Source organism: Megalops cyprinoides, chromosome 3 (genome assembly GCF_013368585.1).
Source record: "Megalops cyprinoides isolate fMegCyp1 chromosome 3, fMegCyp1.pri, whole genome shotgun sequence".
In the NCBI taxonomy this organism is placed as follows: domain Eukaryota; kingdom Metazoa; phylum Chordata; class Actinopteri; order Elopiformes; family Megalopidae; genus Megalops; species Megalops cyprinoides.
The window spans coordinates 51,234,637-51,252,088 of NC_050585.1; the positions used below are offsets into that span (position 1 = coordinate 51,234,637).

At 42.1% G+C, this 17,452-nt stretch overlaps 2 protein-coding genes across 2 annotated transcripts in view; both read right to left on the bottom strand.

Annotated features, from left to right (window-relative positions):
- Positions 1 to 985, bottom strand: part of LOC118774227 (sortilin-related receptor-like) — a 71,461-nt gene extending 70,476 nt beyond the window's left edge. Inside the window, exon 1 of the mRNA XM_036523405.1 lies at positions 562 to 985. Within this exon, the coding sequence (XP_036379298.1) occupies positions 562 to 864 (303 nt within the window). The 5' untranslated portion in view covers positions 865 to 985. The remainder of the gene's footprint in view (positions 1 to 561) is intronic.
- Positions 986 to 8,970: 7,985 nt separating this feature from the next.
- LOC118775119 (beta,beta-carotene 9',10'-oxygenase-like) lies at positions 8,971 to 17,183 on the bottom strand. Its single transcript, XM_036524853.1, has 11 exons — positions 17,114 to 17,183; positions 16,598 to 16,809; positions 15,741 to 15,856; positions 14,201 to 14,303; positions 12,942 to 13,070; positions 12,440 to 12,600; positions 11,935 to 12,102; positions 11,682 to 11,819; positions 10,698 to 10,880; positions 9,682 to 9,792; positions 8,971 to 9,087 (listed from the first exon to the last, which is right to left on the bottom strand). Exons 2-11 carry the CDS (start codon positions 16,785 to 16,787, stop codon positions 8,971 to 8,973), a joined length of 1,416 nt encoding a protein of 471 aa, XP_036380746.1. The 5' UTR covers positions 16,788 to 16,809; positions 17,114 to 17,183.
- Between the last annotated feature and the right edge of the window lie 269 nt (positions 17,184 to 17,452).

Here is a 17,452-nt window from a genome sequence, read left to right on the forward strand (position 1 = left end):
CACGGTTACCGTTTTCATCCTCATTGCCTTTTTCGCCGATTTAATCTAGCTAGCAAACGCTAGCCACAAAGCGATATTTTGATTTCACAAGCCTTTTCTGTGGTTAGGTAACATACCCAATTAGGTGACTAACTGTCCAAACATCCATGCTAAACATTCATTCAAAATCTGTAGACTAGTGTACCAACTACAACTTCAGAGGACATCTGAGAGCAAGTAAATCGCTCCGTGCATGGTTGTGGCCAGACAGCTAAATAGCTAGCTCTAGCTAGCTGACAGTGACAATCAACGTTAGCCTGCCACAACTATGACAGACGCAACACCACCAATCGATATCATGCCAGCAAGTTATATACAGTACACAGCTAGCTCGACTAGCTCAATTGTCTATCAAGGCAAGTAAACAGCTTGCTAACGCTAGCAAGTTGGCTAACTTATCACGTTAAATAATTAGCTAGCTAGCTGGCTTGTTATCCATTATACCTGAGGTTGAGTCGGAGGGGTAGCTGCCAGCTAAAGCCAGCTACAGATACCCCGGGTAACAAGAATGCCTTATGTTACCTTTCCATACACCTTGAGCGGCGGTGAGTCTGACGCACTCCTGCGGTTATCGTGCTGGTGCATTTGCGGTGCCGCTCTCCGCTCTCTCCCTCGGTGCAACGCTTGCCTCCAAGTCTCGGTACCCATACCGTGATTTTGGCCGTCCGTGTTCACCCATGAAAAACCCCTGTTTTGCGGCAACATGAAGCGCTGGTCTTCGCGAAGCCAGAGCGAGGAAGAAGAACAGTCGAGAACCAGCACGAAGAAGAGAAATATCGTAAAAAGTGCACGGAGCGGCATCTTGTGCGGCTGCCGTGTCGCCATGTTTTGAGTATATGTTCTTGAGTGCCGTACACCTGAAAGAGCGCCTTCGGGCGGCGAGCAGCAGCAGGAGAAATGATCGGAGTTGCAGGGGACTTTGCCAGTGATAAGAAGTCACGATGCAGGTGTTTCAAAATAATACGTGACGTAACGCAGACCACTTGTCGGACCGATTATTCGTTCGACCAGCTACCAGAACTGGAAGCAAAGGAATATATTATCATCACAATGACTGTAACGTCTTTGTAAACGTGTAGCTATTGTTAAAGGATCTTACTGTCAGTCTCCTAAAATTATAGTTGCGTGACACGAATGAAAATAAGCAATTCCAAATTGAGAGTCTGTTCAGTAATATTTGCGAAACAATAAACATTAAGAATATTTCCCTGAAAGACCTCTTACAAGACAGACCGCGGACATGGACTGGAGCGTACTTATTCCATGTATGCGTACTGCACTGCTGTTGTTTGGTATTTGTTGTTGTCGCTTTCGACGCTGTATGCAATCACTATGAGAGACACTGGAACCGGAGTCAAGTTCCTTGTATGTGTAGAAGCATGTTTGGCCAATAAATTCTCATTCTGATTATGACTCTGGGGAAAAAAAAACGTATGCAATAACGCAGTTTTATTCAATATAACAGTATATGTCCACGAGCAACTCTACGAGTAGTCCAATTCATCGAAATTGAGTCAGATTGGTAATGCTCACTATAAAAAGTGTGGAAAAGATTTGTAAAAACACGTAAAGAGTTTTATTTAAGGAGAACACGGGACAGCATTGTGAGTAAAGTACCCTGCACAGACCACAGGGCTACTCAATGTAGCCTGACCTTAGTGGGCGGATTTCAAAGCACGGCGCTGAACTTCCGAAGCGCTGCTGTTTTGACAGTGATGAATGGGCTTTCTGGGTTTTATGTGTCTAGCTCTGTGGGCATGCCACCTAAACTTTTTTTTTAATGTGGTAAAGAACATCTTTAGCGGTGAGACATTTGCCACCACTTTAACCAAACTGGTTATGTAGGAATTCCTGCATACGGGCTACTGGCCTTTGCACTGCGTGGACATAAAGCGTGTTTAATGGATTCCAGATGCCCGGCAATGATTGCGTTTATTTCATTTAACCTACTTATTTTTTTTACCGTATGAACACTGTCGGCACACAGGCAAGTACACATACTCAGAAATGCGCCAATCAATGGGACACGCGAAATGCTGTTGTAGTTTCTCCTGAACGCAAACTGACATTCAGTTTTGTATTTAAATGCAACGAGGAAAGTGGAAGATAACAGGTGCCGTGTTGACAATTTGCACTTCTCCAAGACTTCTTTATATAAGGCTTTTACATATAGATGAGACTAATGGAAAAAGGCAAGCTGTCACTTATGAGATTTATAGGAAACCACATCATCCTCATTAAAACAGGAAGGGGTGCATCTGTGATATATTTCATTCTCCTCACTACAGTGCTCGTGTGAGCCAGTCCCAGGACTAAACTGAATTCTTCTGTGGCAATCCCTGTTCCTGACTGGATGTTCATAATTGTTTTTTGACATGTTTGGTGTAACAAACATTGGCAGTCAGCATTCTTTTTTTCTGTCATCTTAGGGAACAACAAGAAGCCAGATGTAGTTACAGAAATTATGCAGAGGTACTGTGTAATCAGTGTAATTATGTGAAAATAAACATATCAAGTCATGAACGTTTTTCTTTTTTCATTTTTTCAGACACTTAAAAAATGTATGAAACTTAAAAGCTTAAAATCTATCTTCAGTATTCAGTATGATTACTAACTCATTGTATGCATTTCCATAAGAGAGAAGCCAGCTGGCTTAAAAAATTCTAACAGGAAGCATGGAAAAAAAGGATGTTCCATGCATAAAAACAAAACTTAAAATTGTAATAATATTAACGGCATTTTTTTAAAGGCCTATACCGTGGTAGTTTGGGCTAAGAGGAAGTGCTTTCATGGATGAATTAATGTGCCTCATCTAAATCATCTAGGGCAGTGTATCTGAGATCACGTCCTGCGGGCAAACTGTGTATGCTGGTTTTCATTCCAGCTCGGCTCTCCATTAATTAGGTTTCATTGAGCTGATAATTAAATGCGGATATGGATCTGACATCATTTACTGTAAGAGGTGTCAGCTGTTAGGACTTTATTGCAGATATGGGTTGTTGGAAAAGTGTTCTAAGAGAAGGATATAAGTAAAGACACTTTCATGTGGACTATTCATGTATGTTCAGGAAGTTATTGCTGTTTATCTGAGCCCCATAAATAAACTACGTGTAAGATTTAGTATTTAGTATTTAGTTTTTAGTATATAAGATTTAGTAAGAGTTGTTATTTGATTGACGGGCCCCAGGACTATGAACCAAACCGTATAATACACTTAGCTGCCCAAAATGTGTGTATGAAACAATTTTGCTTGATATTCTTATTAGAACAAGCACACTTCCAACAACACCTTACTGTCATAAAGAATGTGTGCTGGATTAAATATTGAAACATAGAATGAAGATTAGTAATCTTGAAGAGCTCCCTTCTCTCTTGTAGTTTGTCAGGAAATTGTTAGCTGTCCATTCCAGTTGAATAAGTAAAAGGTCATAGAAATGATATCCAGCAAATGTGAGTGAGTCATCTGACCTGGAAGTTACCGTCTGGTGACACAATGCAGAGCAGAAAGAGAAAATTCAGGGAAGAGCTGTCATTTCAGACGGAGAGCTACAGTGACCCCTGGGACGTGAAGCTGTAAAAGCCGTTTAGGGAGGCAATGGTAAAAGGTGAAAATTAAAGTCAAACTCAAGAGATTTGTGAGTGAGATTTGGAAAGCCAGTTGTTTCACGGCCTTGGGGAGAAAATCTTCACAAAGGTTCACTATAATGGCGCCTTTTAGCATGGCACCGTGCATAAAAGGAGACGTTTATGAAGAAATATGAGAGAGCTGGAACTGACAATTCAGGCTGCGTGAGAGCTAAATGTCAGATTTTCTTGCATTTGTTTAACTAAAGTGACTAAATGCATGGGAGCTTTCCATGACGTTAATGTCATGAAATTCCATGTCCCATAGCACAGCATATGCCTCTATTGAGCACAACTTGAACACATGAGACGGTTTGGAACACAGACACACTGTAACACAGAAATGTTTTTTCTTTCATTTTTAAGTGAAGCAGCTAAGGGCAAGCATTTTGCTTAAGGGTGCGATTGCAGCATCCTTTCTACTCCTGAGCTCTAACCACTATACCATAATTCAACCCATGTATGCATTACTGAAGAAGATCACAGGGACATGGTACATTGGCACTGAAATCACCAGCATTTGCTGTGTTTTATGGAATAAAGGATTCTGAACTCTTAAAATATACCTTAAAGGATATATCCGTCCTGTGTGCTCCGTCTTTATTTGTATTAGATTAATAAAAGAATTCTTTCTCTGGAGGATATTTAATGAGGTGTTCAGTTTACCTTTCATTACACAAGGCAGAGTCAGATGGGACACAAGGGCAAGTCAATGGCAGCTTAAAAGTATCTCCAAAACAAAACAAAATATGTAGTTGGAAGGATGTGGAACACCTGTTAAGGGCTTGTGAATATGAAGGAACGTTAACAGGAAAGGTGATGGGGATGGTGCTTTTGGAGAACAGCAAGTGGGGTTTCCCAAGGAAAGGAGCTCCAGTCAGGTCTATCAGATACAGCCAACCGCAGCACTACCACTACAAACACACCCTCTGCTGCTCAGACACAGTGAAAGAGAGAAGTTGTGGGAAATGATAAAGTATGAAAAAAAAGTGGAAGAGCAGAAGTGAAGTGAAAGAAGGCTTTATGTTCTGAAGCACGTTAACATGTCAGTGCAGCCCCTGAAGGCAGCAAAATTTGAGGGTTTTTTTCTTTAGTGCAACACGCTGCCATGAGCTATGGAAAGACATTGGGTGGAATGCCAGAGGTCATACTCATTTAGAGTTTTTTTTGTTTAGCGGTGTTTTTTCCAAACAAAATTAACTTGAACAGAAAAGACAAAGACAAAGCAAGGAAGAACATAAAGCCAATCAGACCGACAAAAGGTGAGGGGCTCTTAGGTAGCTCAGTGGTCACGGTTCTTGCCTTGTGCACAAACTGAGCTTTACTGAGCCGCTCAGCTCACCAGGGGCCCTCGCTGGCAGAACAAATTGACTACATTTTACATTTGCTTTAAATATGAACACAGGTGACTTCCTCCTTTCCTCTCAGTAGAATATCAGGCATCATTTGTTACTTCTGCTGAGCTGTACTAGGAAACTGAATTCCTGGAGATCAGAAGTAGGTCAGTAGCGTATTTCGCATGGGTAAAAATCAGAACTTTGTGAACAGGTTTGGTTCAAAGAAAATAAAGTGACCTTTACTGGAGACTTGGGGGATACAAAACAGAGTTGGTGCAATAGAGAACACTCACACACGCACACATGCACGCGCACACGCACACGCACACGCACACGCACACGCACACGCACACGCACACGCACACGCACACGCACACGCACACACAATAGGCATGGCAACTCAAGACTGAGCAAACACATGAACAAAGGGCAGGGCTTAAATAACAGAGAAAACAGGTGCAACCAATAACTAATTAACACAAGTGAAACACATTAACTAAACGAGACATAGAACACAGGAAGCTATGTCACCATCTGGTGGCCAACCGAGGAAGCAGCCGTTACATTCCTGACACATTTACCTTTATATTTTGTCATGTCGCCGACACTCTTATCCAGAGCAACTTCCAATGTGCAAATACAAAGTGAATACCTGCAATACAGCATCTCCACTATAATGAGAATGAAGAACTATAAAGCTAAAAGAAATGACAAACGGCAAAGCTACAATATATAGAAAATTATACTGTATATTATGTACGGACGCTGTTATCAAGGGTGACTCCAGAAATCAAGCACAAAGCACAAACAAGAAAAGCAAATACACAAGCACGAGACCACAAATGTGCACCTGGCCCAGCATGCCAGAGCAACACAATATATCCGACAAGAGTGTGCCATTCTAATACCACACCATCACATACCCAGGGACTCCCTGGGTTAATGTTATTGTAATGATATGATAATGTAACCAACATTAAAAAATACTCCCCCAGTGGCCCTCCAAGATGGACTCCCATAGATTGACTCGTATGACAAGGAGGAGAGATGAGGCTACCATGTCTGCGCAGACACACCCGATAAATACTTTATTCAGACAATGAGAGGATGAGCAGCCAGTTAAAAGTGGTGAACAAAACTACTGACTAATTAGCAGTGAAATGCACCCCTGGAAACATCCTACCTCCTTGGGCAGTGGATGTGTGCTAGGGTGAGTCTGGATTGGCACATAAGTGGACCACCGCTTTGAAGCTGTTGAAGGCACTAAAGGCCAATAAGGATACAGTTGGGAAATCTGATTGCAGGAACCAGTCTGATACCAGGTCATCCAGAGCTCCACGCTGGTGTCACAACAGCAGCCCCTAATGCTAACTCTGTAAAGCAGCACAATACATCCATCACAGCAAGGAGGTGAAGAATGTGAGGTGAGTGGTTATCATCTTGCTCTGTGCTCAGGGATGAAAGAACATATGAGCTGGACTGAGGGCTGTACGTAAAAGCGACAGACCGGTGCTGGGGGAAACAGTTTAAGCGGCACTGTGCATCCCAGCCACAGGCCTGACAGGCACAATTCAGTTTCACAATCACTATTCAGACAGAATACAGAAATTTACTTTTCACTCTTGACTCTTAAAATCTTTGGGAAGCTGAATTTTTTCATGAAAAATTTAAAAGGACCTATATTTTTCAATAGTCTGGTTAATCTATTTAACTTTGAAATTTTGTTCTAACCACATCAATTTTACAGTTTTACTCACGCTTAGCTGTAATCTTTTAGGATGGTTTCAGGAAGAGTTTTGTTTGGCAGTTTTCACATTTGGCGTGATGATGACCTTTTTCTTCCTTTTAACAGTCTGTGTGGGTGCATAAGGAGCTGCTGAAGACAATCTGAGCATTTGAATGGTTGCCATGTACGTAGACCATTCAAATGCTCTAAATACTGACATCTACTGGCACAGACTGTAACTGCAAGTCAGACCCAAGGGCAACTATCCTTGAAGCAAAGGTTTACGTTAAAATCTCACTCAAAAAGAAGTGATCTTTTATGTCCAAAGATCTTTGATATTTACTTGATGAAGGTGAGTAGGTGTGCTTCCTGAATAAAAATGATGGGGTGCAACTCCCCCAAATATAAATGCATTAGGTCATTTTGATTTCAAAGAAGTTAAAGCAAAATGGTAGCCCACCGTTAAATAATCTAACAAGGAACAAGTTCTCTTTTGCAATTTTGATGTTAGTCCAACTTTGTGACAGAGAGGGAACACCAGTGTGTCTTGGAGGACAGCCCTCTTCATATGCTCCAGGGAAGGCTCTCAGTGAACATGTGATATGATGTGGGAATTGAATCATCTCCCTTCAGCTGAGTGGCTATGCTCATTTCAATCTCTTGCAGTTGTTAAACAACATGATATCACCAAGTCAACAATCTAATATCATTTATTGAACTTCTTTTGGCATCTAAACATATTGTTCATTCAGTTGAGGGACATATTTTATGGATTACTTCAAATTGTCATGATATTCTCTTAGTTATTTGATTACAGTAAATCCTCAATGCAAGCTGTTAGCAAACAGGCTGTTGGCTCACCTTTTATTGACACATTAGATGACATTATTTTCTAAGCATGCAGCCCTGTCTAAGACAACTTGCACACAGCTTGCATTTGTATGTCTTTCATAAACGTGTGACATTACCAAAGCAATTAAAATAGGCTGTTCATTATTCATAGAAATGTGCAGAAATATATTTATTACTAAAATTTGCTGAATATTATCAAAATCATGGACCAAGATGTGCTTTCACACACATTTTCATAGACATTAAAAGGGTTATACATGTCATATGTAAATCATGTTGATACTTTATAAAACCATTCAGTTAGTACAGCTTATTCATTATTTTAAAAATAAGTACAAAGACATACACACACTTTGCAAACTGTGTCAAAAAAAGATAAACAAGATGGTTAATATTTTGCTTATACTCTGTCATTATAGTAACAGCATTTGTAGTGTATCACATTTTACAAATGAAATCATCATTGTCCTTCTTGTGAAAGTTGTGTCAATCTGACAGCTTTTTGCTCAAAATTAAAGTCTGTAACACTTCTAGTGTATTTAAAGAAAATCCCCGGAGGATGATTTGAAACGGCTCATATGAACCACAGTTCATAAAAAAACATGGCACCTATACACTGATCTGTCACCCAAGTGAATGAATATTTATATTTACACCAAAGAACAATCTTTTGCCCATGATATTCTTTGTCAGGTAGCCATGCAGCATCTCTCGGTTTGTACATATATGTGGGGGGACATGTAATAACCTAATCAATATGTTTTCAGATTTCACTTTGGACATACATTGGACATGCATACTTTGGACATACAGTGAATAATTATTGGACTGCATCATTGGCACAAGTTGGTGAACTGCCCTATCCTCTTTTCATAACTAGTTATATATGCAGGTGCTTCTAATTTAAATTTGAAATATCCATTCACGTGCTGGTCCTGATGGGTTACACTGTTACCTGACAAAGACTGTCATGTTGAAACATTATTCATTTATGTATGGTTATATATTATATAGTTATATATTGTATAGTTATATATTGTGTATAAAACTTTGTACATATTGACCTGCAGCGTTTATGATAAAATGACCTATAAAAGCCTTCCATTTGCTACATTTTGCTATAAAAAATGTCAAAACATGTCAACAAGTTTTAGCTGCTACTGAAAGACTTAATTAAAAACAGGCTTTGGTTTTGTTGTTCTTTTAAAGCACCGCCTTTCAGCACAGCTAAAAAGTCACTTGGCACAAATAAAAAAAGACGACAGCATAATCCCTATGAAGACGCAGGGGTCTTTGGCAGAGCTACATTTTGAGGCTTTGCTGGTACAGTTGGTCCCTCGGGCCAGGCTTCTCTGGGCTGCAGGCCTGAGGGTTGAGCCCTATCTGACTGCTCTATGCGCTGCCATTGAACACTCCATGGAAGCCGTAGGGGATGTTCACTGGCACGTCAGCCCTGCCCAGCTCCTCAAAAGTTTTGGCATCCAGTACAAGAAGGAAGGTACTGTTTTCCTGGACCGAAAAAAAAACAAAGCAATCAATTGTGCGATTGGTTGTTCTCCTGAATCCTGCAAGAATAAAGCCGTTGACGATTGTAAGTCTCTCTCGGTTCTGATGGAAATGAGCTTAGCTCGCCTTTTTTGTTCTTTTCTTTCGATTACATCCAAATACAGAACAATGACGGAGACTGGAAATCCACATGTGCGTGAGTGACAGTTAGGCAGCACCTTTACCAGAGCTCAGAGTCAGTTACACAGATTCCTTACATAGGACAGCTGTTTTAATCACTGTTCTGTGGTTTATTCTTTGTATTATATGATATTCACTTCACATATCAACTTTTATTTTTTTTTGTCAAGATGTTTTATCTTATCCTTGCTTGTTATTACTTTGTACAATGGCTTTAATGTGGAAAAAGCCAGGAAATAAATAGACATCATTATCATTCTTAATTTTATGCTGTTCCCTCCCACCCTCATCAGATAAGGTGCTGTTTTGCTCCTCCTCTCAGAAGTGCGTGATGGGTTAGATAGGGCAGTGAGGTGTGTAGAGTGGTAGCGTGGGATTATCCCACAGGTGTAAACTGTGCGAGAAGGAGCACCTCACCTGTGTGGGAGTAATGACCACAGACAGAATGACCCCGTCATCCTCCTCCTTGGCATCAGGGGATGGGACGAAGACTGGCTCAGAGGGGTAGAGCCCAGGGTGATGCCACACCTGGAGCCGCAGACAGAATGCCGTCAGAAACATATGTGGTGCTTATCTCTGAAGGCTTTATTGTCCGTTGGGGCCATGTTAAATATTGTGGGCTACGCCAGTACTTCTTCAGCTATGCATCAAGATAAACAGGTGGGCCCAGGCAGATTTTTACGGAGTCACAAAGAGGTGAAAAAAGGTTTCCAATAAGTACGCTGGAGCGCCACTACAATGTTAACACTTAAACCGTGCCCCTCCGAAGCCACCAAATTAATTATTTGACAATCAAATCAAGCAATGTATGTACACTAAAGTGAATATAGTGTACTTGGTTTATTAATTGGTAGGCATATTTTTCCCAGCATTTAGGAGTAGCCAGGTGGTCTGTACATGCAGCTTGACACATGTATTTTGGTTCGGTTATTTACTCATTTAATATAAATGCTGATGTTTTTATTTCCTGTATACTTTATTTACCTTTACACTCTACAAAGGGGTTTTGGAGACAGCACAGAATACTGTTCCCGGGATAAAATTGTTCCCAGGGATGTATAGTTTACAAACCACTCATTTACACTAACTCTATAATCTGTATTACTGAGTCTCCGGGGGTGTCTTTGATGGGTTATTATTATGGTGTCATCCTCTTTGCATTCTGTAGAGTCACTGCATAATAACAACTGCACAATAACAATCACTGCATAATCATAACCAGTGACAGTGTAGCTTAGTGGTCAAGGAGCAGGGCTCTTAATTGAAAGGTTGCCAGTTCAATTCCCTGCTGGGGAACTGCTGCTGTACCCTTGGGTAAGGTACTTATCCCACAACTGCTTCAGTAAATATCCAGCTGTATAAATGGATAACATAGTAAAAAACTGTAACTTTGTTCTATTATTGTACCAAATGCCAATAATGTAACCACAAACCTTGAGCTGTTTACCCTGGAGGTCCATCTTGAGGAGGGAGTCCCCCACCAGGTGCTTAAAGCCACAGCCATAGAAGTAGCGGTATGGGCGGGTGTTGCATCTGACGTAGTTGATCTGGGGGAACTCCAATCCACCATAGTCTTTAAGGTCATCACAATGGAGATCTTCATGGGTGCAGTACACCTACAGGGAGAGAGGTTTCCATCACATGCCCAATAAATATAAAGCAATGCTGCTTTATGCTTTGGGTTATTGGGTGGGAGTTTTTTTTGGGAAAACATGGCTATTCTACAACTGAAGGTGCTATGCTTCAGGAGTATACAGGATCTTTGTTGGAGACTACTCAAATCCACTGTAAGTCCCTCCGACATTTTTAGGGCACAGGTTAGGCCAGGCGTGGTAAGTGTACAGAGTATTAATTTTTAAACTACATATTCGTTACTCTTTAACTTCCACAGAAGCAGTCTGTCATTCTGGAGCTTTAAGAAATTGCTTTCATTATATTCAAAGGCTGGGCTCAACTTTCTCCATACAGTTACAGCTGAAATTTTAATACAGCCTGATTTCATATTTTTGATGATAGAAGTACTTTGCTGTTGCAGAGTTTCCCCCAGAAATATAATCATAAATGGAAATTAATCAATAACCTTGAATTAATGTCACCATATTAGCTTCAATGCTGGAAAAGATTGAGCCTGCTCATATAGGACTCAGTCTGGCTGATTGAGTGGTATACATCACGCCTGGAAACACAGAAATGAAAAACAACCTAATTCGTAGCATCATGACTGATTGATGGTGATTTTGTGATTGAAAAAAAAACAAAATCTATTTCGCTCAACAGTTTACCTGACAGAAACTATTCCAAACTTCTAAAACTGGGGCTTTAACTATTAAACATTTCAACAGAATTACATGCTTATAACTGTATTTTTTACAGTTATAAACCCCAAACACACGTGAAGACCTGTGCTTCAAGAATACCTTGTCCTTGGCAGTCTTGACAGCGGTGGCCGGGCTGGAGGACCGGGTGTTGAGATTTTCGCCGCTGGGTGTGTCATCGTCCACGCTGAGAGGCAGGACGAATCGGCGAGGGAAGGCTCTGCCCATTGAGTTATACACCTGACACATGGGGAAAAACACACTGTACTTCAAATCAGTTTGGGCTACTGAACGTAAGAACGCGTTTGCATGTTTGCGTGCGTAGATGTGTTTTTTTGCGTGCTTTCTTGCTGACCTTGTCTAGAGCCTCTCCACACTTGCGCAGGTTCTGAATCAGGTAGTTGTTGATGTTGTTGCCATCGTCAGAGCAGCACAAGTCCACCATCAGGAAGCCCTCCTCCTCAAAGGCGTTGATTTGGTGGAAGTTGGACACGGCCTTGGTGTGGTACTTCACTGAGCTAGGCTGTAGGAAGGAACATACGCAAGCCTCTCTCTCACATCAGTGAACTGCAGTGCACGCTCACAATAAAAAACAAGGGATGCTATATCTCTGACCAGAGGAAAGCCGTCTTTCCACCCAATAAAGCAGTGCAGTTTTTTTTTTTTTGCTCATCAGATCTAGAGCTAACGTGTCCAAACCTGGCTCTAGTCAGCCTTGTTCTTCCTGAGTTAGAGTTGTGACGGACAGGAGGTCCTGCTTTGAGACCGTTCAGTTGCATTGCTGGAGGAAAGCCAGTGAGAGATGGAAGAAAGGTTCTCTGAGTTCAGGGAATGGCAGTGCTTGTGGCCCCAGCCCTCACCTTGCCTGTGTGCTTGTCAATCAAATGGAAGATCGTGTCCACCTTGGGGTCCCAGTAGATCCCCTCACTTATCCCCGTTCCCCGCAGTTTGCTGGTCACGATCTTCAGCAGGTCCATCTTGATGGGCTGCTCTATGAAGACCACGTAATTCTCCGACATCGCTGAAACGAAACGGTTACGCACATCAGTTGCTTCACACTCCAGCAGACCTCAGCCTGGAGCGATCTCCAACGCGTATACCACATGTAGGACGAACACTAGGGGAAGATTTGTAATAAAGCATTAACCATGCACAATCCTTCTTTTCCTGAAATGTTCAGATCAAGAATGATAATTATAGCACTGCGGAGGGTTTTGTGGCTTTGGCACTGTAAGGTATTGCTGATTTTTTTTTTCAGAGTTTCAGAGTACTTTGAATACAGGCCTGATTTCAAACAATAACACATTAATACAAGTATCCCCTAGAGTTGGAGTTCTGGACCAGTGACTGTGGAGGGCTCACCAAAGCTGTGGTAGTATGAGGGCCGGGCTCTTTCCACTGAGGGGATGGAACACAGCACTTTGGCACCTTCCAGGGTCTCCTCTGTCCCTGATCTCTCCGGAGGCACACAGATAATGTTGTAAAAGGCACCTGGAATCAGAATCAGATTCAGATTCAGTGTGACCACACTACACTTCCCAGAATGCCACATGCTCCACCAATGCTAATCATTCTGTCAGGATATTTTATATGTGTGTGTGTGTGTGTGCACTTGTGTTAAAGAACATGTGTATGTAAAAGAAAGGCAGTGTTACTGATTTTTCCCCTGACAGTGCTGTTGAAAAGCTTAGAGTATCAGTGCAGTGTTGACTTTTCCATGTCCCAGAGAATTCTGTCTCATGTTTTGTGCTGTGTCTCTTCCGGGGAAACTGAAGACAAATTGCTGAATGAATAACCTACAAGATTGTCAGTCCAGAAATAATGTTATTTCTCTTTCTGTGCTTCCGCAATTTTGTTCTGTGAACTCTAGAACTTGGGTTGTTGATGACATCTCTGCCTTCTTCAGAGCATACGCTGTTGGCATAGCAAGGCTGGAGTCTCCAGGGGTTTTAGTGCTCTTGGCGCCCCCCAGAGTCATGGCACTGTATTAAAGCAAACTAAATAACAAATAATGTATACCTGCAAATGCCACAACAAACAATTGTTATGCTTCGTATGTAATTAATATTTCTATGAATTATCTTTAAAATATAACTCTGTAAATATAATTCTGTAATATAAATTCAGGCCGATTTCTGATTAATAATAATTTAGGCTATGTCACGGGCATTTTACTGTTCTATTCCACCTTCAATCTCCTAGTAATTCCATCAGGTTGGTCTGGGACCAAGCTTTGTATTCAGTCACCTCTAAATTAAAAACTGAAGGAGTTGAATTGAGTCCTGTTAATTCCTCTGTACACCACCCTTCCGCACAATAACCCATCTGTCTGTCTATCTGTCTGTGCAGGTACAGTAGCATCCAGATACAAACAAAAATATTTTTAATATGATATCCCTCATTGTTATCAGATATAATGGTAATTTCCTTTGGATTGTATCGAATGGGTGAAATAACACAGAACACGTAGGTTTGAATTGCAATAGTCTGCAAGGCTATTCTGAAACTTTGCAACACCCTGCCTGATTGTAATACCCAGCGATTCCCAGTGCGTTTCCATCTGTGGCTTTGTGTTTGTGGAGCACAGACAGAAAACAGGACATTGAAAGGCTGTCCTTGACCTTTAGCGGTGTACGAGTTGCCCATGTTGTACGCCGTTCCATCTGGATCATAGTGCGGGTGGGCTGTAGCTCCATTCACAGCGATGAATTTGCTCCAGTCCACCTTCAAAGAACAGACACGACATGGCGTACCTGGAGAAGACTTCAAAAGCCGTAAAAGGCAGCATTCACTGAAGGTCGATCCCCCTCTGGCACTGTCAGAGGTTAAGTGCTGCTTCTTCTCTCACACATCAGTGGCTAACGCAGCAAAAATGAAAATAGTGCTTAGGAATTTCAGAACGGGTTCGTGCATGCGTGGAAATTATGTTAACACAAAAACGCATGCAGCACAAAACACCATCTTACTCATATGTACAAAAAAGACATTCTTTTACAGGCAGCCCATTGCAACAAGCACTTAAGGCCCAGGTACCTTGTAGCTAATAAGGTCAGTTTTGTTCACTTAAAAATGAGTTCAATAAACAATTCAGAAAAACTAGAGTTCATTGTAATCCACTTGTAAAGAGAACAAAGAGGTTACTTAAACTTGTGCTTGAGGCGCAGCTGCCTTTTTTGAGTGCTAAGAAAAGGGTCGTAGCTCATCTGCAACTGTGCATACAGAGACACCAAAAAACTCTGTTTCTTTCATTGAACTTCACTGCAGAGTTGCTATAACAATTCAGGATGCTAAAGTGACCAAGGTGGTCAACTTTAACAAAGGCCTTCTAGCAAGAGTGACTAGCAAGGAGTGGAACAAGATAAGCTTACATGGTAGCTTGACTATGTACCAGCTTTGACGCATTTACATATACATTTAGTCATTTAGCAGACTTTCTGATCCAGAGCGACTTACAAAGGTGCTTATAAGAAGGTTAGGCTAGGAGCAGAGAGGACTGAATCATAAGTGTCACAATCCGATAGTAGGAGTTACTACATGACATGTCATATTCTGTTCACTGCTGTTGAGCTGCATCAGGGTGAGAAGTTTTATTAGGAGTACTGGCGGATTTACAACGGTGTAATGCAGCAAAAATGCAAGTGGAGAAAAAAGAGAAGGGGGAAAAGCATAAGGCTGTAAGGAAGAAAGTTTAAGGAGGTCTTAGATCAGATAATTTAGCCTTATTGTGTCTTAATTCTATGTATTCATGTTCATGTTCAGTTGTATAGATTAAATGTTTGAACATTGTTAGACCTTAGGGGCACTGTGTTTATTGTTGAAGGAAACCCAAAAAAGTGCTGGTATTGTATAAGTATGGGGTATGCACTTTTAATCTTACTTGGTGGATGGTGTATGTGCTGTCCCAATTTCTCTGTGAAGACCTTGGCACACTTCTAAGGGGTGTTGTCACTCACCCCTGCCATACTTAAATTTATTTCAATAACCCTAGTTTATAAAGTTGCCATTGGCATTCAAGTACAGCTCCGTAACGTACAGTAAATATGACAACACAGGCATGTTCCTGTATGGCTGAATGAGGGCTAGACATGGCATTAGCCACAGGAAAGTCAACGAAAAACTTTAACACAACCAACTCTTGACAGTAGTGGAGTGTGAGGGTACCTTTGCCTTTGACTCAAGGTTCTCAGGGTCCACCTTGTGCATGAAATTGGTCTCTGTGCTGACATAATAATCCCCCTTGTACTTGACAAAGTTCACGCTGGCATTGTCTGTGGGCTCTGCAGAAGGCACATGAAAGGGAGGGTTAACTCCTCACAGATGCGGACGTCATAGGATGTCCCCCAGTGGCAAATTTTCTCTCGTTCAAACAAAACATTTGCTGGGACGCGGATGCAGGCAGAGGGAGGGGAAGTCCTCCTCTCTCCCCGACCATTTGTCCTCATCAGTTATGCAACACTGGATTCCAGCCAATCATCCCCGCTTAGCAATTTCTGTTGCTCAACAGAGTTTAAAGGCAGGTGCTTTTAATTTAGTTTTGGAGCAAGAAGATGCATGCAACTTACCCAAACAAAATGTAAGCTTCATTCAAGCACATCTACAGTTCTGCGTTGATATTAATGTATTAAAGTGCATACTGACAATCCAGCTGTATGTATCACTTGCAGATTGTTGCGTTTTTCTAAAATAGAACGTTCTTCTGGGTACACATGAAAAAATGCTTTCTATACAGATGACATACAAATACACAATTGTATGAATAGAGTTATAATTTGAACAGCAACGTTGCTGCGGGGATCCTCTCATTCTTTCTCTTGTTGTTGTTGGCCAGTTTGGTTATTTTTGTTTGAACTTGGAGCCCATTCAAAATTTCGTTCCTGCCAATCAGTCTGAAATTCTAAAATAAACTGGAATGAACTTTCGTAAAACAGTGAAAGTACGAGAATCGGCACACAACCCCATGGGAAAAAGCTCTCCGGAACTCCTCTGCTTCTCAGCCTGGTGCGGGCACCACAACTCACGCGGAATTTCAAAGCGGGACAGGAACCGCTGGAAGAAGTTCTTGCAGGGGTCGGGCATGGCGACAGTCCCGAACTCAGACACCACGATGCGGTTGTGCTCGCTGTTGGCACGGTAGCTGTCACTGCGCAGGAAGCGGCTACTGTAGGTCACCTTCCCGCCGTCGATCTTAAAGCGGTGAAGAAGGGCCATCCCGTCAAACCAGTGGTTAAAGCTGGAGGGTGGACACAGAGGTTTGCAGGACTCTGACAGGAGCACAGCACGACTAATACACTCCGCAGTACTGCTTTGTGAGGCTTTACTAAATTCTCTCTGCTTTTCCCCTGCAATGAATGCTGGAATTCATGTTGCACTTTGACATTTGCGTAATAAATGTTTCGTGTTTCCTTCAACCTGCAGATCAGACTGCACACGTGCAGAGTCGAAAAGGCTGGGCAGCCTCTTTTGGCCGTGCAGAGTACTTTGTACAGTAGGCCGTCTACCAGAACCATTGTAATACAGGTTTGACATTAACTCACCTCTGATTCCCGAACTCGAACTTCCCGGGCCCGTTGCGGAGGAGGCTGCCGTTTAACCACGAGGGGATGGTCCCGCGGACGTTCGTGGCGATGGGCTCCGGCGTCTCGTCCACCGTGCGCACCAGCGGAGCGATGCACTGCAGACCCTGCACGTCGCCGACCTGCCGTTCCTCCTCCTTGGAGCCCAGGCAGCTCTTCGCTACACCTGCTGAGAGACGGACCGATCATTAACATGGAGTTCATGGAGTAACACGGAGGTCACCGCAGATGCACGGGAAAGCCATGCACAGAGCAGGCTGTGTCCTGGCCCCTCGCCGCCCTACCTTTCCACAGAGCACA